Raw genomic sequence first — 21,113 nt, forward strand, 5'->3', positions numbered from 1 at the left:
CAACATATCTACAACCATCTGATCTTTGACAAACCAGACAAAAACAAGCAATGGGGAAAGGATTCCTTGTTTAATAAATGGTGTTGGGAAAACTAGCTAGCCATGTGTAGAAAGCAGAAACTGGACCCCTTCCTGACACCTTACACTAAAATTAACTCCAGATGGATTAAAAGCTTAAACATAAGACCTAACACCATAAAAACCCTAGAAGAAAACCTAGGCAAAAACATTCAGGACATAGGAAAGGACTTCATAGCTAAAACACCAAAAGCAATGGCAACAAAAGCCAAAATAGACAAATGGGATCTAATTAAACTCCAGAGCTTCTGCACAGCAAAAAAAACAATCATTAGAGTGAACCAGCAACCAACAGAATGGGAAAAAAATTTTGGAATTACCCATCTGACAAAGGACTTATATCCAGAATCTGCAAAAAACTAAAACAGATTTACAAGAAAAAAACAAACCCATTAAAAGTGGGCAAAGGATACGAACAGACACTTTTCAAAAGAAAACATATATGAGGCCAACAAACATATGAAAAAATGCTCATCGTCACTAGTCATTAGAGGAATGCAAATCAAAACTATATTCAGATACCATCTCATGCCAGTTAGAATGGCAATCATTAAAAAATATGGAGACAACAGGTGCTGAAGAGGATGTGGAGAAATAGGAACACTTTTACACTGTTGGTGGGACTATAAATTAGTTCAACCATTGTGGAACACAGTGTGGTGATTCCTCAAGGACCTAGAAATGGAAATTCCATTTGACCCAGCAATCCCATTACTGGGTGTATATCCAGAGGATTATAAATTCATTCTATTATAAAGACACATGCACATGTATGTTCATTTCGGCACTGTTTACAATAGCAAAGACCTGGAACCAACCCAAATGCCCATCAATAAGACACTGGACAGGGAAAATGTGGGACATATACACCATGGAATACTATGTAGCCACAAAAAATGATGAGTTCATGTCCTTTGTAGGGACATGGATGAAACTGGAAACCATCATTCTCAGCAAACTGACACAAGAACAGAAAACTAAACACCGCATGTTCTCACTCATAGGTGGGTGTTGAACAATGAGAACACATGGACACAGGGAGGAGAGCATCACACACTGAGGTTTGTTGGGGGGGACTATGGGAGGGACAGTGGACCGTAGGGAGTTGGGGAGGGATAACATGGGGAGAAATTTGAGATACAGGTGATGGGGATGGAGGCAGCAAACCACATTGCCATGTATGTACCTATGCAACAATCCTGCATGTTCTTCACATGTACCCCAGAACCTAAAGTGCCATAAAATATATAAATAAATAAATAAATAAATAAATTTGTAAAAATCTACTGTAATATCAATTACCAAGACAATGGTATTTTGACATCTCCCTCTGAGACTGTGGACTTTTCTATTTATTCTAATAGATCTGTAAATATTTTCTTTATTTTTGAGACTCCATTCTTAAGTACATAGAAATTTAGATTTCTTAAACAAATCCCTGGAAAATGAAGCTTCAGTTATTACAAAGTGACACATTTAAACAATAATAATTTTTTGCATTAAATTCTATTTTGTCTTCTATTAATTTAAGTAAACTAACACTTTTAATATATGCATGGTAAATATTTTCTATCACAATAATTTCAACATTTCTATAAAATTTCATTTTAGATATGTACTTTAAACATTTAATTGAATTTGTTTTCTACACTTTGAAAATCATTGTGTTTAAACTGGAATGCTGAGTATATTTACATTAAATCATTTACATTTAGTTATACTGATATATTTGGGTGCTTTCTCTTTGTCACATCAGCTGTGTGCTTCCTTTTCTCTTTTCTTCTTTTGGTTTTTCTGTTTGTGTTTGTTTGTTTCATTTTTGTTTTTGTTTTGGAGACAGGGTCTCATGCTCTTGCCCAGGCCAGAATGCAGTGGCACCCGGGCTGGAGTGCAGTGGTGTGAGCATGGCTCACTGCAACCTTAACCACATGGGTTCAAGCAATCCTCCTGCCTCAGCTTCCCAAGTAGCTGGGACCGCAGGCACACGCCACCATGCCTGACTAATTTTTTACAAGTTTTTTGTAGAGACAGGGTCTTGCCATGTTGCCTAGGCTGATCTCAAACTCGGGCTCAAGCAATACTCCCACCTTGGCCTCCCAAAGCATTGAGATTACAGGTGTGAGCCAGTGTGCTCAGACCTCTTGACATTTTTTAGATTGTTTTTAATATTCCATCTTCCCCACTGAAGTTTAGAAAGAATATGCTCACTTTCTACTTGTAAAAGTAACATAGAAATGACAACATGCATTTTTAAAGCATTAATGCTTAAAAATATCTTTTACCCTTTTCCTAGACTGAATCAAGGTCCATAGAACATTTTAAGTCCATTTGCCCCTATCCTGACACATCCAGCATGCCATTATTACTCCAAATGGTTTATATTAATATTTTTAAAGCCCTACGTGATTATAGCTGTTATTGTCAATAATGTTCTTTAGAATTAGTCACATGTTCTCACTGTCTTTGCTTTTTGTTCCTCCTTGCATGTCAGAACTTTGGTGTTACTTTCTTTCTCCCTGAAGTACATTGTTCAGAATTTCCTTTATCAAGGGGTTACTAATCGCAACTCACTCTATTTCTGTTACTTTATAAGGGCTTCTTCCTTACCCTCCTTCTTTAAAGATATTTTTGCTGGATATAGAATTCGGTTAACAGCTATTTTCTTTCAAAATATTGCAAGTATAATTACACTGTTTCTCTTTTCACTTCTTGCTGTTTCAAAGACAATGTTAATTTTACCTGGTTTAACATGTTAATAAATGTTCACTGGGTAACATTTAATTCAATTTAATTGAATTTAATTAAATAATTCAAAGGAGCCAAATTTAATGTTAATCCATTTAGTTTAAATTTAAATTGAACTTAACATTATATTCAATTAAATTGATGAATTTTAAATTAAATTCAGCTCCTTTGAATTTAAACTCTTTTCCTCTGTCAACTTTTAGTACTTCCCTTTGTCTTTGGTGTTCTGTAGTTTTACTATGATGTGTCAAGCTTTGGATGTCTTTTTATTTGTCCTATTGATATTAATTGGACTTTATTGGGTTTAATTAATTGACTTTATTGGGTTTGGGGACTGGTGTTCTCAATTCTGGAAAATTTTGAGCTGTTATCTTTGCAGATACTGCTTTTGCCCAATTTTTTCTCCCCTCTCTTTTGGGCTCCTGTGTGAAAGCACGTGTTAACTCTTCCTCTTTTTTTTTTTTTTTTTTTGAGACAGAGTCTCACTCTGTTGCTAGGAGCCAGGCTGGAGTGCAGTGGCACAATCTTAGCTCACTGTAACCTCCACCTCCTGGGTTCAAGCAATTCTCCTGCCTCACCTCTCAAGTAGCTAGGACTACAGGAGCGCGCCACCATGCCCAGCTAATTTTTGTATTTTTTAGTAGAGATGGGGTTTCACCATGTTAGACAGGATGGTCTCAATTTCCTGACCTCGTGATCCGCCCACTCAGCCTCCCAAAGTGCTGGGATTACAGACGTGAGCCACCGCGCCCAGCTGTTAACTCTTCTTTAACGTTCCTCTATTTGTCATCCTCTCTTCCATATATTCCATTTGTATTCTCTATGTAATCCATACAAAAATATTTCTTCTGACCTGTATTTAAGACCCCTATTTCTCTCCAATAATTCTTATGCTAATTGTTCATAAACCTGTTCCTAAGTTTTGCAAATTAGTTACCATATTTTTTATTTTAAGAGTTTTCTTCTGTTATTATTTAAATCTGCTAGGTCGCTTTTTAATGGTTTCCTATTCTCTAAAAATATTTTCAACTTGCCTTTTGTTTCTTTACATTTGGAAAATATTTGGTCTATAATTTTTGTCTGATAATTCCAATATACAAAGCCATCATCTTTTTCTGGTATGTGCTCTTTTCTGCTGTCTTTATTCATACTGCCTCACATCCTTGTATGCTTGGTTATTGGAAGTACTGCAATATGGAAGTAGGCTGGTGACATCGTCAAGCCTCGTTAACAAACAATAGAACCTAACTACTTCCAGATTTCTTGTCATGTGAGTCACTGAATTTCCTTATTAACATATTATTATCTAAGTTTCTGATACTTTCATTTGAAAGTGTCCCAGCTGATACAACTTTTTTTTTTAAACTTTTACCTATCTAATAGGTGGGAAAAATGGTATGCCAACTAATAGTAAGGTTAAACATCTTCTCAATATTTGACCATTTGGATTTTCTCCTCTGTAAAATTTGTTTATGCGCTCTCATTTTTTTTTTCATTTAGCATTTCCCCTTTCTCAGTCTGTCTCATGCACTCTCTCTTTCCCCTAAACCCTGTCCTGCAATTAACACACACACACACACACACACACACGTGCACGCTCTTTATCTTTTAAACAGTGATCTTTTTCCAGTCATATATTCTACAAATATTTCTACCCAATATTTAAAATGTTTTCTGGTTTTATTTATGTTATCTTTTATCATTCATTTGTATTTTAGTTTTCATCAAGTCAATTATATCTTTCTTCTCCTTTTATAGCAGCTGGGTTTCCTGTCTTATTTAAGAACAGCTTCCATACTATAAAGTCATAAAAATCTTTTCTCTAAATTTTCTCTGACATTTAAATTGTTTTATATTTCACAATTAGATATTTAATCAAGCTGTAATTTATTTTTGTATATGGTATGACACTGTGGTACAGTCTTGTTTTCTTCCAGATGGATAGATAATTATGCCAGCATCATTTCAAAAATAAACTATCTTAGAATTTCCATTTTTGCCAAGTTACACTTTAGATGTCCACAGAAACCCTTCTTGCTACAGTACACATAAAAATGCTGAATAAAATATAAATAATTTTTTTCTATTTTATGATAAAGCTGGTGCAAAAATAAATGAATTGCTCGGGCTCAAGAGCCAAGAATAAAGTACAGATCCAGAGAGGGGATTGAGCACTGTGGCTGCCTTGACCCTGGAGGCATCTGCCAGCTCTTGGTGGTGAAGTGCTCAGTTTACCACACTGTATCACGAGGCTGGGAAATAAAACACGATTCCCGAAACAGTGAAAGGTCAGATCAGTGATTCTTGCATAAATCAGACAACTATGAATGGCGCTGCCATGAAAACAAAACAAAACAACAAAACAGAAAGCTCTACAAAGAGAGACGGTATATGCTTGTGTGTCACAAGACTGACTTTGGGTAAAGTAGAAGAAAAACCAAAACGTCTCAGAGTTCCTCACAAGTGTGTAATCCTTACAGGCAGGCTTAGAGTCAGAATTCGCTCTATTATGCTGGCCCCCAAAACCTAATTGAAACACTGGTTTTGGGTTGGTAGCACCCAAGCAGCTGGCAGAAGCTAATATAAATCTTCTCTGAAGAAACAAATTTTAAACACATGCTTCAAAGGTTTCCTCCAGATAAAGTTTCCCAAGACCATGAGCTCACAATAAAATAAATCATTAAAAAACACAAGGAAAGAAGTCACCAAGAATATGACTTAGCAGAATAAAAAACAGCAAAACCAAACCCACAGAGACTGTAGATATTGAAATCATCAACGATTCAAAAATTAGAAAATATGAAAAAAAGAGTTTAAGAGACATTGCTGAATAGAGACAGAAAGCCAAAATTACACAAAATCAGGCAGGAATTGTGAGAAGAATTGAGGGGGACTGATTAGGGGGCTCACAGGCAAAACCCACTGTAAAGGTACACACCCACTAGGGGAAGAGAGTCATGAGCTACAGTCAGGAGAAAAATTTTGTAACCACAAAAAAAATAAAGCAAAGGTCCAACTGTTACAAATAGGATCTAAGTGCAGAAGAGAGGACCAGCTGAAGCACGAGACTGAGTTACTGCACTTACATCAAGTCAGCTACCCAGAAATGACCCCACCATCTGGGGTGACTGATGAAAGAGCCAGAGAGGCAAGGATCCACTTGGCTTTCAGATGAAACTGTAAAGGGAAGTCCAAGATTTTGTCCTACTTCTTCTGGTCACCTCCCGACCTTTCTTCTACTGTGTAGTACATGGACATGATGCAGACTATCAAGCACTGTAGAAATATCACACTATCTACTTTACAGAGTGCATTTCTGTATTTCCTATTTTGTGATCACTTTGAAATTGACAAATCCCTACAGGCAGAGGGGGAGATGTCAATCACACCCTCTGATGACGCAGAAACAGTGGAGTTATTGGCACTAGCTACATCATCCAGTGCTCAGCCGGAAAGTCCCCAGCGTTTTCAAATAAAAAGGTTTGCATCTGACCATGTGCAGTAGCTCATGCCTGTAATGCCAACATTTTGGGAGGCCGAGGGAGGAAGATTGCTTAAGGCCATGAGTTTGAGATAAGCCTGGGCGACACTGACAGACACCATCTCAAAAAAAATTCTTTTGAAATTAGCCAGGTGTGGTGGCATGTTCCTGTAGTCCCACATACAGAAGGCTAAGGTAGAAAGACCATTTGAGCCCAGGAGTTCAAGGCTGCAGTGAGCCATGGAACAAGGCACTGTCTTTAAAAAAAAAAAAATTAAAAGGAAGCTTAAATTCAATTAAATGTTACACAGCATTTCTTGTAGACATTAATTAGTGGCCAGACAATACATATATTCCCTATTATAGATAACATTTGAAAACCAATTAATGCAATCCATCATATGAAGAGACTAAAGAAAAAAATCACTTGATAATCTCAATAAACTCATGAAGCTTTGTTTTAAAACTTTAACATCCATTCATGATTTTAAAGAGAAATTTTCACCAAACTAGGAATACAAGCAAATTTCCTCAACTGATAACAGGCATCTACAAAATACCCAGAGTTAACATCATACTTAAGAGTAAAAGAATGAATGCACTCCTCCTAGAATCAGGAAAAAGGCAAGGATCTTCACTCTCACCACTCCTATTCATCATTATATTGGCGGTTCCATCCAGTGCAAAAACACAAAAGAAAGAAAATTCTGTATTATCTATGTATCAGAATGGAAGATATAAATTATGGTCTATATTCATTGATAAGATGATTATATATGCAGAAAATGCCAAAGAATCTAGAAAAAAGCTACTAGAGCTAATATATATACACACACACATATTTATCATATATATGATGTGATAATGTATACCTATCATAAATAACATATATGTGTGTGTGTATATATATATATAATGTATATATTATATATACTTTGAGATGGAGTCTCGGTATATCATCCAGATTGGAGTGCAGTGGCGTGATCTTGGCTCACTGCAACCTCCGCCTCCCAGGTTCCAGCAGCCTCTCAAGTGGCTGGGATCACAGGCGTGCACCACCATACCCAGCTAATTTTTAGTAGAATTGGGGTTTCACCATGTTGGCTAGGCTGGTTTCATACTCACAACCTCAAGTGAGCCACCCGCCTTGGCCTTCCAAAATTCTGGGACTATTGGCGTGAGCCACTGCACCTGGTCTATAATTTATTTTCACAAGCTTTCAGTATATAATGAATTCAATAGAAGGAAAATTAATTTTATCATCATATACTAGCAATTAATATTTAGAAATTGAGATGTTAAAAATACCATTCACAATAGCATCAAAAGCATGCATTACTTAGAGATAAAATCAACAAAATATTTATAAAATCTCTTCTCTGATAACTACAAAGCATGTTAAGTGCAGAACTAAATAAGTAAAAAAAAATACTATGTTCATGGATTAAAAGTTCAATATTGTGAACATGAACATGATTATTATCTGCAAATTAATCTATATACTTAATTTAATCAAAATCTCAGCATGTGTTTTTGTAGGAATTGTCAAGTGGATTCTAAAATTTAAATAAAAATGCAAAGGACTTATAATAGGCAAATCAATTTGGGAAAACAAAGTTGGAGAAGTCACAAAACTGGATTTCAATACGTACTATAAAACTACAATAATCTAAACAGTTTGACAGTAATAGAAGACATATAGAACAATCAAATAGAAGAGGCCAGAAATACACCCACATATATAAGATTATTTTCAACCAAAGTGCCACCATAACTCAATGAATAAAGAATAGACTTTCAATTAATGATCCTAGAACAACTTCATATCCACATGGAAAAAATAAAACTTCACCTTAACCTCACATAATAACACAAATTAAGTTGAAACTAAATGTAAAAATTGAAACTAACTATAAAAACTGAAATAAAACCTCTTGAAGAAACCATAAAAATATACATATATAAGTTTTGAGTAGACAAAAACTCAGGACATGAAACTAGTTAACTACCATAATTTTTTTAAAAAAAGATAGATCAGACTTCAACAAAATTTCAACTTTGTGCTCTGTAAAAAATACCTTCAAGAAAACAAAATGGCAAACCACAGAATGGAAGAAAACAGTCACAATATATGTATCTAATAAAGGACTTGTATTCAGAATATATAAAGAACTCTTCATATTCAACCACAAGAGATAAAAAACCCAATTTTTCATAAACACTTGAATAGACGCTTTATAGAAGAAGATACCTAAATGACAACCAATGTGCACATTAAAAAAATCACCTGCTGTCCTCCCACTGTTCATCACATATATTCTTGATAAACTATTTTTTATAAATAAATAAATAATAAAATGTGTACACTTTCTTATACCTAAATTAGACCTTAATGAAGTTAATTTTTGAAAAAGAAAGACCGGTTCCTGACTAACTTAAGGGTAGAACATATAGACCTCTCAGTACTTTGGCAGAATTTAGAGTTGGGCTGGGGAGGAGCTACATTCTAGCTACACTAAGTACCTTTGATTTGCCCAAGATTAGAGACATCTTGCCCTCTAATACATTTTTTTAGGTCAAAGTATGTAGTCTTAAGGATCGTTCCCTATTGGAAAGACACATTATAGGTCACTGCCACAGCTAATGAGGAGACTCTCCTTTTCACCCCCAAAATCCTTTGTATTTGGCTATGGAGAAGACCATCAAACATAAGGAGCCTTCACTTTAGGGTATCTCTGGTGCACAGATAAACTGGGGGATAAAATGTAAGGAAACAAGTGTCCATAATAGATCCCAGATCACTACCAAAGCAAGGATGTCTATGGAATCTGAGACAGAGAGAATAAGTGTGGTCTAAAATCCATGACTGCAAGTACCGTTCAGGGATGAAATATGCCAAGTATAACTTTTGAAGTTGCGGTATACATGATAATGCCTTAAAACAGTGTTTCCAAGGATTGGGACAAGTACTAGCAGTAGTACATGGAATTACTTTAAAAGCTTTTTCTGAGATGAATTGGGATGGTAAACAAACATAATATTAAACAGCACTGAGTCATATAATGATTCCTTCTCTTATTCTCTTAGTTTTTCTTTTTTTTTTAATTTTGTATCAAAAAGTCTCGTTTCCTGCTAATATGTCTTTTACACTTATTTCTTCTCTCCTTTAAACAAAGAGAAAATGCAAAATACCTAACTGAAATGCAGTAGCATTGTTTGTTTATTTACATAGTTATCTTCTATTTAGGGCAAGTAAACTGGTTTTTAATTTGAGATCATGATACTATATTTTATGAAATAAATGTTTTTCAATTAAAAGGCAGTTAGTTTATTTTAAAAATAGGTAAAAAGTGCTTCAGTGGTATATTGATATGATGACATATGAACATCTGAGATTACATAACATTGCCTTAAAATGTTAATTTGTAAGGAGGTATATGTATCTCCATATAGATATAACTGTACTGATAATCATTAAATTATTGTTATATTAAAAATATTAAAGAAATTCAACTGCAGGACCATTTTCACATCCTAAACTAGTTTTAAATTCAGAACTACATGCCTGTTAATATCTCTCAAAGTTGCAGATCCCAGATTCCTGATAAAGGGCCAGATCAGGATTTTGAGCATCTTATAAATTAGGATAAAGCACTGTATAATTTGACTAAAGACAGAAACACATCTGAACAATGATCAAAGGTCGAATTCCATTCTGCTTCTGTCTCTATAGGGTGTGCCCTTGCTTGAATGTGGGTAGATGAAGAAGATATGCAGAGGATACCCCTGAAAAAAAGATTCTGTCCCCATAAAAGTTGGCAATCTGCTATTTTTAGTTATGCTCTTTTTCTTCCTGGTATATATCTCAATTTCTTTTACACATGATCTTAGCCAAAAAGCCAAGAAGCAATCTCAATTTCTTTTTTAAAAATCCATAAAAATTTACATTTTACTTTATGTCCATTAATCATTTCAAAAATACAATTCACGTGAACACATTTCTTCAAAATTGTTATGTTGTTGTCAATGTTTTGACAATGATGTGCAGTTTTTTAAAACTCAACCTCAGCTCGACTCTAGAGAATTTTGCCAGCCAAAATTAAAAAGAGAACTGTAAAACAGATTTTCTTAAAGAAACATAAGACAGTTTGATTTCTACCATTCTTATAGTTTCCCAAGAGTAAAATTAAATTTGGAATGAACAAAGATAAACCCCTTACCTGTTGGAAGGTGCAGTGTTATGTTGTTGCAAAAATCTGTAAAGCAGCATTCAGTTTTAGTAATATTGTTGGAACTATGACAGAAGACTTGAGCATTCAGTTCTGGAAGGGAGACACAGGATTTGATCACCTGTTCTCTTCCATTGGTTAGCATGACTGATGCCCAACATGCTCCTTCTGTTTGGCAGGTAAAGTTTGAAGAATCACACAAAAGGCATACACACTTCAGTCCTGGAAAGAGTAAGGAAAAAAGATTTAAAATACAAAAGACATCATGCTACTTTATTTGATAATACCTTAGAATATAAATTCAATCTTAATGAAAATGGAAAAAGGGTTTAAATAAAAACACTTGCTAAACACATGCTAAGCTGTTACTCCCTCTCTGTCATGTTATTTCACTAAATAGTCTGCCCAATTATTTACTATTGCTAATATTTTTGTGAATTTATTCAGTTGCTACTATATTTAATGAATTTTCCTCATCCATGCCCTAAATCCCCCCTTATTAAGTTCAATCATCTCATTCCTAAATCAATAGCTCCTAGGAAATGCTAGGAAACAGTATCACGGCAACCAAGGGGAGCTGTCCAGCATCACTCGTAGAACCTTAAAGTGGGGTTACGGCAGTTGTGTAACCAAACAATTCAGTGTGTTCTCTTCATTTGCCCTCCTTCCTTTAAACTTTCAAGCAAATGTGCTAAACGCAAAACTAACCATAGATATTTATGTCTCTAAAAAATCGTTGTGAGACTTTATATTTATTTTCTGTGATACTTTAACACAAATGTTATTGTTGTAGTTCCTTTAAGCCATTGGTGAGCCACTATATTTCCCCTCTTCACTAAAGAACGTATCTTGGAATAAATCATTTGAACAAACACCATGACATTCAGGTAATTTTCCTTAATGCATACATCTAGTCCATAAAGCAAAGCACACCAATAATAGAATTTAGAATATCTACACAAATACAACTGTGAAAAATTACACTTTGTTAAATTAATCTGTTCACTATCATACACCTCCCCAACATTCTCCACTTACTACACACACACACACACACGCACGCACACACACACACACACCACTAACTCACGTCCAAAGTGGTGACTATTTATGTTTTGATGTAAAGCATTCATCAGCATAAGCGTCTAGTGGTTGTGATTTATTCAGCTTTTATTTAAATATATTGTTTCTAAATACTGTAATACTAAATAAGCTTTGTATTACTGTTTTTAAATTTTTTTAATTTCAATAGCTTTAGGAGTACAAGTTGTTTTTGGTTACATGGGTGAACAGCATAATGGTGAAGTCTCAGCTTTTAGCATACCCATCACCCGAATAGATTATCTCCCTCTTATTAGTGAGAACATGCAGTATTTGGTTTTCTGTTCTTGAGTTACTTCACTTAGGATAATGGTCTCTGGTTCCATCAAAAGTTGCTGCAAAAGACATTATTTCATTCTTTTTTATGGCTGAGTAGTAGTCTATGGTGTATGCATGTGTAGATAGATAGGTAGATAGACAGACAGACATATAGATATAGATACATAGATAGATAGATAGATAGATAGATAGATAGATAGATAGATAGATAGATAGATAGACAGATAGTGTGTATACACATATACACACCACATGTTTTTATTCATCAGTTGATGGACACGTAAGTCATGCCATATCTTTGCAATTGTGAACTGTGCTGAGATAAACATACACATGCAGGTATCTTTTTGATATTCAGTAGTGGGACTGCTGGATTAAATGGTAGTTCCATTTTTAATTCTTTGAGAAATCTCCATACTGTTTTCCACAGACACTGTAATAATTTAACTTCCATCAGCAGGGTATAAGCATTTGCTTTTCACCATACCCTTACCAACATCTATTGTTTTTTGACTTTCTAATAATGGCAATTCTCGCTGGGGTATGCTGGTATCTTGCTGTGATTTTAATTTGCATTTCCTTGATGATTAATGATGTTGAACATTTTTTCATATATTTGTTAGCCATTTGTATGTTTTCTTTTGAGAAGTGTTTGTTCGTGTCATTTGCCTACCTTTTCATGGGATTATTTGCTTTCTTTTCTTGCTAATTTTCTTGAGTTCCTTGTAGATTCTGGATATTAGTCCTATTTTGGATGTATGCTTTGCAAATATTTTCTCCCATTCTAAAGGTCATCTGTTTATTCTGCTAATTATTTCTTTGGTTGTGCAGCGATCACAGATGACACAAACAAATGGAAAAATATCCCATGCTCATAGATTGGAAGAATCGATATTGTGAAAATGACCATACTGCCTAAAGCAATCTACAGATTCAGTGAAATTCCTATCAAAATACATCATTTTTCACAGAATTAGAAAATAAAATCCTAAAATTTTTATGGAATCAAAAAAGAACCTGAGTAGCCAAAGCAATCCTAGGCGAAAAGCACAAATATGGTGGCATCACATTACCTGACTCCAAATTACACTATAAATACAGGGCTACAGTAACCAAAACAGCATGGTACTTGTATAAAAGTAGACACATAGATCAATGAAACAGAATAGAGCATCCAGAAATAAAGCCACATACTTACAACCAACTGATCTCTGACAAAGCACACAAAAAATACACTGGGGAAAGAATACTCTATTCTATAAATGGTGCTTGGAAAAGTGGATAGCCACATGTAGAAGAATGAAACTGGATCCCCCTCTCACATTATACAAAAATTAACTCCAGCTCAATTAAAGACTTAACTCTAAGCCCGAAAACCAGAAAAATTCTAGAAGAAAACCTACAAAAAAAAAAAAAAAAAAAAAAGAAACAAAAAAAAAAAAAAAAAACTATTCTCAACATTCCCTAGGTAAAAAATGTATGACTAAGACCCCAAAGGCAAATGCAACAAAATAAATAAATAAATGTATTATTAATTTAATGAAGTTTTCATTAAAGCACAACTGCCCTCCCATAATTATCTAAATGTCCAAATTTTTACCATATAATTATTGTTACTAAAATTAAAGTCTTTAAATTGTGAATCGCTCAAATTGGAGTTGATTTTATACTTGTAAAATATTTGATACATAAATGACAATTTTCATTTAACTTCAAATACCGATATGGGAGCAAAAATGGATAATATACCTATATAACTGGATATTTAAGAAATAACAAATTATATATCAATCATACAAAAATTATTCTCTTCTATCAATAATTTTTCTTAACTGATGAAGCATCATTCCTAAAAACATTTTTATTATTGTTGTCCTAGGGGAAATACAATCCTGTGGGTAGCCCCAAAACATGGGCACGAAGGAAGGAGAGCTGTGCAAACCCCAGGCACAATTAGTACCGGAAGAATACCTTAGTTTATAGTGTTATAACTCAGCTATTTCCTTTATATAATCCTTTATATATAATCATATGTTAGTTTATAGAATTAGTGCCTGAAGTATAACTTACTGCTTACATATATCTAGCTTATATAATCATACTTAGTACTTACATCTAGTTCCACATAATCTTTCTATATAATCCTATAGGTATTGTAGTCAGAGCTGTACCAACACATTTAGTGCTGACTTATATAATCCTTCTATATAACCACATAGTAGTTTGTAGTAGGAAGAATGCCTAGAGCAGTCACAGAGCAGAAGCAGTACATGGAAAAACAGCCAGACCAGGACAAGAACCAAAGACCCAGGCGGTGGCATCCCTGCCTGAAAGGGCATACGTTGTATGGCAGGCTTGGAGCAAGAGCCTCTCCTCCTGATAAAGGAGTTGTAGTACCTTGCATGCATTTCCTGTGGAAAGTAGGCCTCAAGCCTGAGATCCTGCAAATAACCGAGGGAGAAGAACGCCTCTGGTGTGACCAGGTCATGGCGACTATATACCCCGTCAGTCTTTTCTCGCTTCTGTGCTAGCTCAAATCAGCCTCCCATAAATATCTTAGAGAAGAGCACAAGTCTGTCAGCTCCCACTGCATTGGCTTACAGTATCTTTCTATTAGAAATCCTTTGAAGTCTCCAGCCCCCAGGTAAGAAGTATTGTGCACGACACCTGCTGCACACAGCCTACCTCCCTGCTTAGTAACCTAATGGGAGTGGACCCCCTTTCTGTACACAACCCTCTACTAGTGCAGATGGCATCGCCCCCTACCACGCACGGCCCACCTCTCTGCCCAGGTAACATAATGGGGTGGCCCCCTCGCTTGTTACTCACATGATTATGTATGCCCTATCACTAAGCCTATAGATGATGACCTCACTTATGACTCTTCCACCTCCTTGTACCTAATACAGACGCTTCTGGACATTCGGGGCCTCGCCTGTCTCCGCTCATAGGTGGTGTGGCCCCCTGAGTCCAGCTGCTCTTCTCCAGTTCTTCAGTGTCCTGTCTCTTTATTTCTCAGATTCAGCACCTCAGCAAACCAGAAGGGACACCCCATGACCCTGTGGGGTCAACAGCCCTACACAATCCTAAAATAAAATAAGGTTTTGTTATCAACATTGAACTAAGCATAACAGCTGACTTTCCTATTTATTCCAGTGGTGGCCAACATTAATAAATATACTTTTTCATCGGTATTTATGTGCTACAGAAGAACCATATATCCTAAATTGATTGGGATTCCATAGCGCTATATAGATAAAATCTAGTGTTTTAGAACATATTTTCAAGGCACTTCCCTTGCAAAAAAGAGAGCTCATATTATGGGCCACCATTCATCTAGGTTTCTACTGACAATAGAATCTTTCTAGTATTTTCCATTTCCAATCTTACAAATTTGGTTATACTAGCTTTGTAATCTTAGGCATTACTTGGCCTCCTGTACCTCTATTTTCTTATATGAAAGACAGGAATTTTATTAAGACATAATAATATCTCCTCATAGTGTTGTTGTGGAGAATAAATTAATCTATGTAAAGCCCTTAGACCAATGTCCAGCACATAGGAAATACTATATAAAGAGTTAGTGACTCTCTCTCCTTCTACTGAAGGAGATAAAGCCAGTTGCCTTATGCAAACAAGCAAAACAATCAAAATAAATTTGTATTGCATAAAGGAATAGCCTAATGAACTAGAGTGCAGAGACCCTTTAAAAGGCATAAGAAAGAAATGCATCTCTTTCTGCTCTGTCAAGAGTGATTTGACTGCTCTCCTTTCAACAGCCCAGACTAGATTCTAGAAGGTCACACAAGCAGGTGGTATCTGGTGATGGTCTAGCCAAGAAATTCAGGAAAAGACAAAGGTCCCAGCCCTCACTCTGTCACTAACTTGCTAACTGACCTTGGGGAAGACATCTAACTTTAAATAACCTCAGTGATGTCCTTTGAAAATAGAAAATGAACAACATAGGGTAACTGGGTCCAGAAATCTTAAACGCTTACATACCACCAATATTTTATGACCCTACATATATACGGTTTATGGAAATCTACAATTGCAAAGTAGAAAAAATTCAATTAAGAAACTTGCTGCACTATGGCTATTATTCACTTTCATATTTTAAGGGGCTAAAGGTAGGAAAAAGAGTAACTCTTCTGACACACAATCTCAAACCATTTGTCACTAGACCTTTCATCAGAATCTCCTTGGATGCTCTATGTCCAAGAGAAGCTTAGCAACTAACACAACTAACTAAGGAATATGAATCCGCTGAGTGAAGACAATCATAAAGCACTCAACAATTAAATATATGTCAGTTTCATATGCATTCATCATCTCATATAATCCCACCGCAACTGCGGGAGTTAGTTGTCACTATCTCCATTTCATATATAACAAATTGAGGCTCAAAAAGATAAAGTGACAGGCCTATGTAGCAGTCTCTAGGCTACTCAAGCAATGGTGCTTCTATCCCATGAAAGCTGCCATTTTTAAAAAATTGGGCACGTGAACAATTCTCCCACCCCACAAACTTCTAGCAATTGTGAATAAAATAGAATTCTAATACAGCGGAAAGAAGCTCATAACTAATTAACAATTGACAACTGAAATTTTATGTGTATTATCCTAATAGCCTTTAAAACCCCGCTGGCATTTTTGAAATGAATTCTACCTACCTATTTTCTGAGGGGACATGCAGTCAAATAAAATTCAATGTCATGTGCCTTGCATCTAAAATAAATAATCTTACCTTACAGCTTTATCTAAATTCTGTATTAAGTAAGGCTCTGAGTACATAATCTGATACTTTCTCTTTGAAGCACTACTGGCTCCTTATAAAAAATGATTACATAATAGTTCTTACCAAGGAATTATGTGGATACGCACCGAATGTTTAACAAGCTACAAAAAATTTACTTTGGTTAAAAGTAAAAAGTACAAATCATAAGAATAATATAGACCTAGGTAATATAGTTAAGACAGAAAGTGGGCAGGGCACGGTGGCTCACACCTGTAATCCCAGCACTTTGGGAGGCCGAGGCAGGTGGATCACGAGGTCAAGAGATCGAGACCATCCTGGCCAACATGGTGAAACCCCGTCTCTACTAAAAATACAAAAAATTAGCTGGGCATGGTGGCGCATGCCTGTAATCCCAGCTACTCAGGAGGCTGAGGCAGGAGAATTGCCTGAACCCAGGAGGCGGAGGTTGCAGTGAGCCGAGATCGCGCCATTGCACTCCAGCCTGGGTAACGAGAGCAAAACTCCGTCCCAAAAAAAGAAGACAGAAAGTGACACCTTACTTTAAATCTTGCATGATGAAAAAACACTGGCAAAATTGAGGATGTGTTAATGATAATGGCTTCAAACATCTGCTGAATGTTCCCATTCATTCCAGTTCAACTGGCAGGACCATAGCACTGACAGAGAACAAACAGCAAACTAAAAAGGATCTAAGATGAATAAGTAACATACTACATACTCAGTCTCATATTTCATTTCCCACCAGTCCACTGTATTATTGCATTTGACATATAATTAAACTATATTTTCTATTAATATAGTTAATATAACAATCCTCAACATAGAACCTTTGTGCTGCCAATTACAATATAAGTTGCAATTAGTAATTAGACATGATTTTGTATTTCATCTTTTTAAAAAACTGATGTTCATTGCATCAGTTACACTACAATATTCTGTGACAGAACAAATCTGGTTTGATAGTAGGCAGTAGTCATGTCTCATAATTATTTTATACTTTCCGTTTACAATGTACTTGAGTCCTATGGAGAGGGACAGCAAATTAGGTTGAAGAAGGAAAACAATTACCCATAATAAGGAGTTTTATTAGATTTTTCACGACAGGGAAAATTGTGCTTCGCTTTTGTCTCCTCCTACCCCTTTAATTATCCCTCTTTATCTGCTCTTTGCCAATTGGTCTCTAAAAGGCAAGACATCTGTTACCCACAAGACATCTGTTACCCACATCAGCTAAAGGATGTGCACATTCCTAACCAACCAGAAAATAAATATTCCTCCATATTTACATGTGATGGCTAGCACACCCTGGTGTCCAGAAATATAAAAAACATCCAACTACAAAAAAGAACCAAATTTATTGATCAGCATTTATGCGTTATTCTTCTTAGAAAGCCAAATATTTGCTTGGCAAATATTAGGCGTTTCACATTAGACAGTATTTTCAATATGTTGGTTACATATTACTATGTTTCCTCTATTTGGGGTCTATACGCTAAAATTAACCAGTGCTTGACATAAACATCTAACTTAAACTCCTTCTTTTCTAGACATTAGCTTATTCAATTTCTCTAGTTTTAGACCAGGCTATGAAACATAAAATATTTTTTTAATTCAGAAAACTGTCTCAGATTTGACCTGCTGAATACGTAATCTTTTCATTATTTGCAGACTCCTGAGTTAACAAAGGGAACAATTCAAGCTTTTCAGTGTGCTGAATATGAAAAGTACAGCAGCAGGAAATAAGCCAGGAAAACTAGCCCTAGTAAATCTAAAGGAAAGCCAGACAGGTCAAAGGAAATCAGGCAAAGACCTAGCTTCCTTTTCTATTCCTTGTCAAAATTTTATTTTCTTGTCATGTGGTCATTTCAAAGCATTCACCTTTCTTAGTAATAAGGGAAAATAGAAAAAAGAAAGAAAATAGGATTAATAAAATATGGGCAAACCACATTGCCATGTATGTACATATGCAACAATCCTGCATGATCTGCACATGTACCCCAGAACCTCAAGTACAATAAAATATATATGTATATATTAAATAAATAAAATATGGGCAATATAAATGCCAACTTTTTGGCCAAATGAGCTTTCAATAAAGATCCAGCTGGTAGAAATACTATTTCTCAGGCTGCAAGTAAAAAAAATAACAACTCCACAAATATGAGAAAACACCCATCACAAAGAAATACTGTTCCTTTGCACAAAGTAGCAATTACTTTCCCTGTTAAAGAAGCCCTCACCCTTATAGATGAGAAGGAATAGAATCACCCTACCAGCAGGGATTCTGTACAGAAGAACCGCTTCAACTTCCAGCTGTAGGGCTCAATTTAGTTAGAGTTCAGCACATCTTATTAGTACTAACCATTTGAAATGTTCTCAGTCCAAAGGCAACACTGATAGAAACTGGAGGTTTTAGCTCACCTCTACTACCAGCCACCTGACTTCAAACAAGTTCCCCAATCTCTCCAGACCTTATTTTCCTCACCTGTAGAATGAAGAGGTTAAGAAGCAGCCTAGAAGACTTCTAAAGACCCCTCCAGTTCTACAATCCTCTGCTACTCTGAATTTGTGTCACAATTCTTAATATAAGTGACTTAAGGATTACCTACAATAGATGAGACTGCTGGGGTTGGGAATGTGAACAGGATGGGTCTGGGCCCCCAAATTCAGTGAGTGAGAGAATTCCACTGGTTTATAAATCAGCAAAACTTCTCTAATTAATATTAAAGATCGTTTTTGTTATACTATATGTATCAAATGAGAATTGAATGTGCTTTCCAATATCAGCATGAAATTTGGGGGCAATGAGGGGAAAGTGATGGAGGCCTGAAAATGTTCATAGCCTCTCTGAGTTATGTGAGACATCTAGAGACTGTTGCTGAGTCCCTCAATCTTAGTATCCATAGGATCACAGAAATGGTACACAGGACCAAAAGGGACAAAACAGCACCACACTTGTGCAATTGGATCACTCTACATTCTACTAAGTAGACATGAAAATGTTTCCCAATAATATTTCAATACCTGACAGCAATTAGAGTTTAAAACTGGCTAGAATGATGTTATTCATTTACTTACTGCCTCAGAATTTTGAATAAATACAGAAAGGACATGTATGACAGCACAGTGTCATAAAGCTTTCAGTGCAATTTTAAAACTTAATGGGAAAATTTCTCAGTTTAGCATTTTTGCTTACCAGAGCAGTGATTAACTGAAAGTTTCACGTTTCAAAAAAGGCTTTTTCCAGAAATACCATTAATAATCTTAGCTGTGACGCTCTTCCAGAGTGGGACAATTATTAATCAACCATAAAGGGATACAACATACTCCAAATGGTTCATGACAAAAATTATTCAAGTGGATTCTCTTAAAACATCCCTTTGAAAGGATGAAAATGCAGAATTCTTGGATAGGAAGATGGCAGCCTTCTCCTTCCTGCCTTTGGAAGTCAAGGCTTGACTGGGCAACAGACTGGCAGGGGTGGCAGTTGGTGATAACTGCTCTTGGGTAGACAGCAGTGTCTCCAAGCCTGAACCTTTGTTTCCTTAGGGAGGATACGGACTACCTGGAGTCCTCTGGCCCAGTTTAGACTTTGTAGCTGTGTAGGGGAATAAAACAGACCCTATTTAAAGGGTCAAAGAAAAGAATATTCCCAATCACAGAACACATTTCCTCTGCCACTCCTCACACATAATTCTTACTTCGTTTATGAAGTTATTTTCTTACTCTGCAGCCTAAATGGTTCCTCACCAAACTGTTCCCCAGTAATTGGGGTTTCTCAATCTATTGTCTTCTGCTCAAGAGAATACTGGTGTTTAATGGATTCCAATTACATTTAGAATAAAGCAAAATCCACAATCGTTATCATGACCTGATAGGCTAATAGTCTGGATTCTTCCCACTCCTCCAACCTCATCTCTCATAACTCAGAGTTCCAGAGCACTGGTCTCCTTTTTGCAGCTGTGATATGTTTCCCACCTCAACAGCCATTCTTCTTTTTCCCTTTGCTGGCTTTGCCTGCTTTGCCTGCTTTGCCTGTTGTACTCTCCCCTTTCTTCTCATTCTCCAGGTCTTAGCTCAAATGTCACTACCTCAGAGGAATCTTCACTGATTCCCGTTCTTCAAGGATCTGCTTCCCATCCTTCCTGCTATGTATCACAATCTGTAATTTGCTTTTTTACTTTTATTTATTTTTGAGACAAAATCTTGCTCTGTAGCCCAGGCTGGAGTACAGTGGCACAATCTCAGCTCACTGCAACCTCCGACTCCAGGGTCCCAGTTCAAGCAATTCTCCTGCCTCAGCCTCCCAAGGAGCTGGGATTACAGGCACACACCACCATGCCCAGCTAATTTTTGTATTTTTAGTATACATGGGGTTTCACCATGTTGGCCAGGCTGGTCTTGAACTCCTGACGTCGTGATTCATCCGCCCCGGTCTCCC

At 36.1% G+C, this 21,113-nt stretch overlaps 1 protein-coding gene across 1 annotated transcript in view; it reads right to left on the reverse strand.

Annotated features, from left to right (window-relative positions):
• Window positions 1-21,113, reverse strand: part of ACVR1C (activin A receptor type 1C) — a 115,939-nt gene that overhangs the window by 56,201 nt on the left and 38,625 nt on the right. Inside the window, exon 2 of the mRNA XM_017546962.2 lies at window positions 10,525-10,755. Coding sequence (XP_017402451.1) covers window positions 10,525-10,755 — 231 coding nt within the window. The remainder of the gene's footprint in view (window positions 1-10,524; window positions 10,756-21,113) is intronic.

Source organism: Cebus imitator, unplaced genomic scaffold (genome assembly GCF_001604975.1).
Source record: "Cebus imitator isolate Cc_AM_T3 unplaced genomic scaffold, Cebus_imitator-1.0 Scaffold10, whole genome shotgun sequence".
In the NCBI taxonomy this organism is placed as follows: Eukaryota; Metazoa; Chordata; class Mammalia; order Primates; family Cebidae; genus Cebus; species Cebus imitator.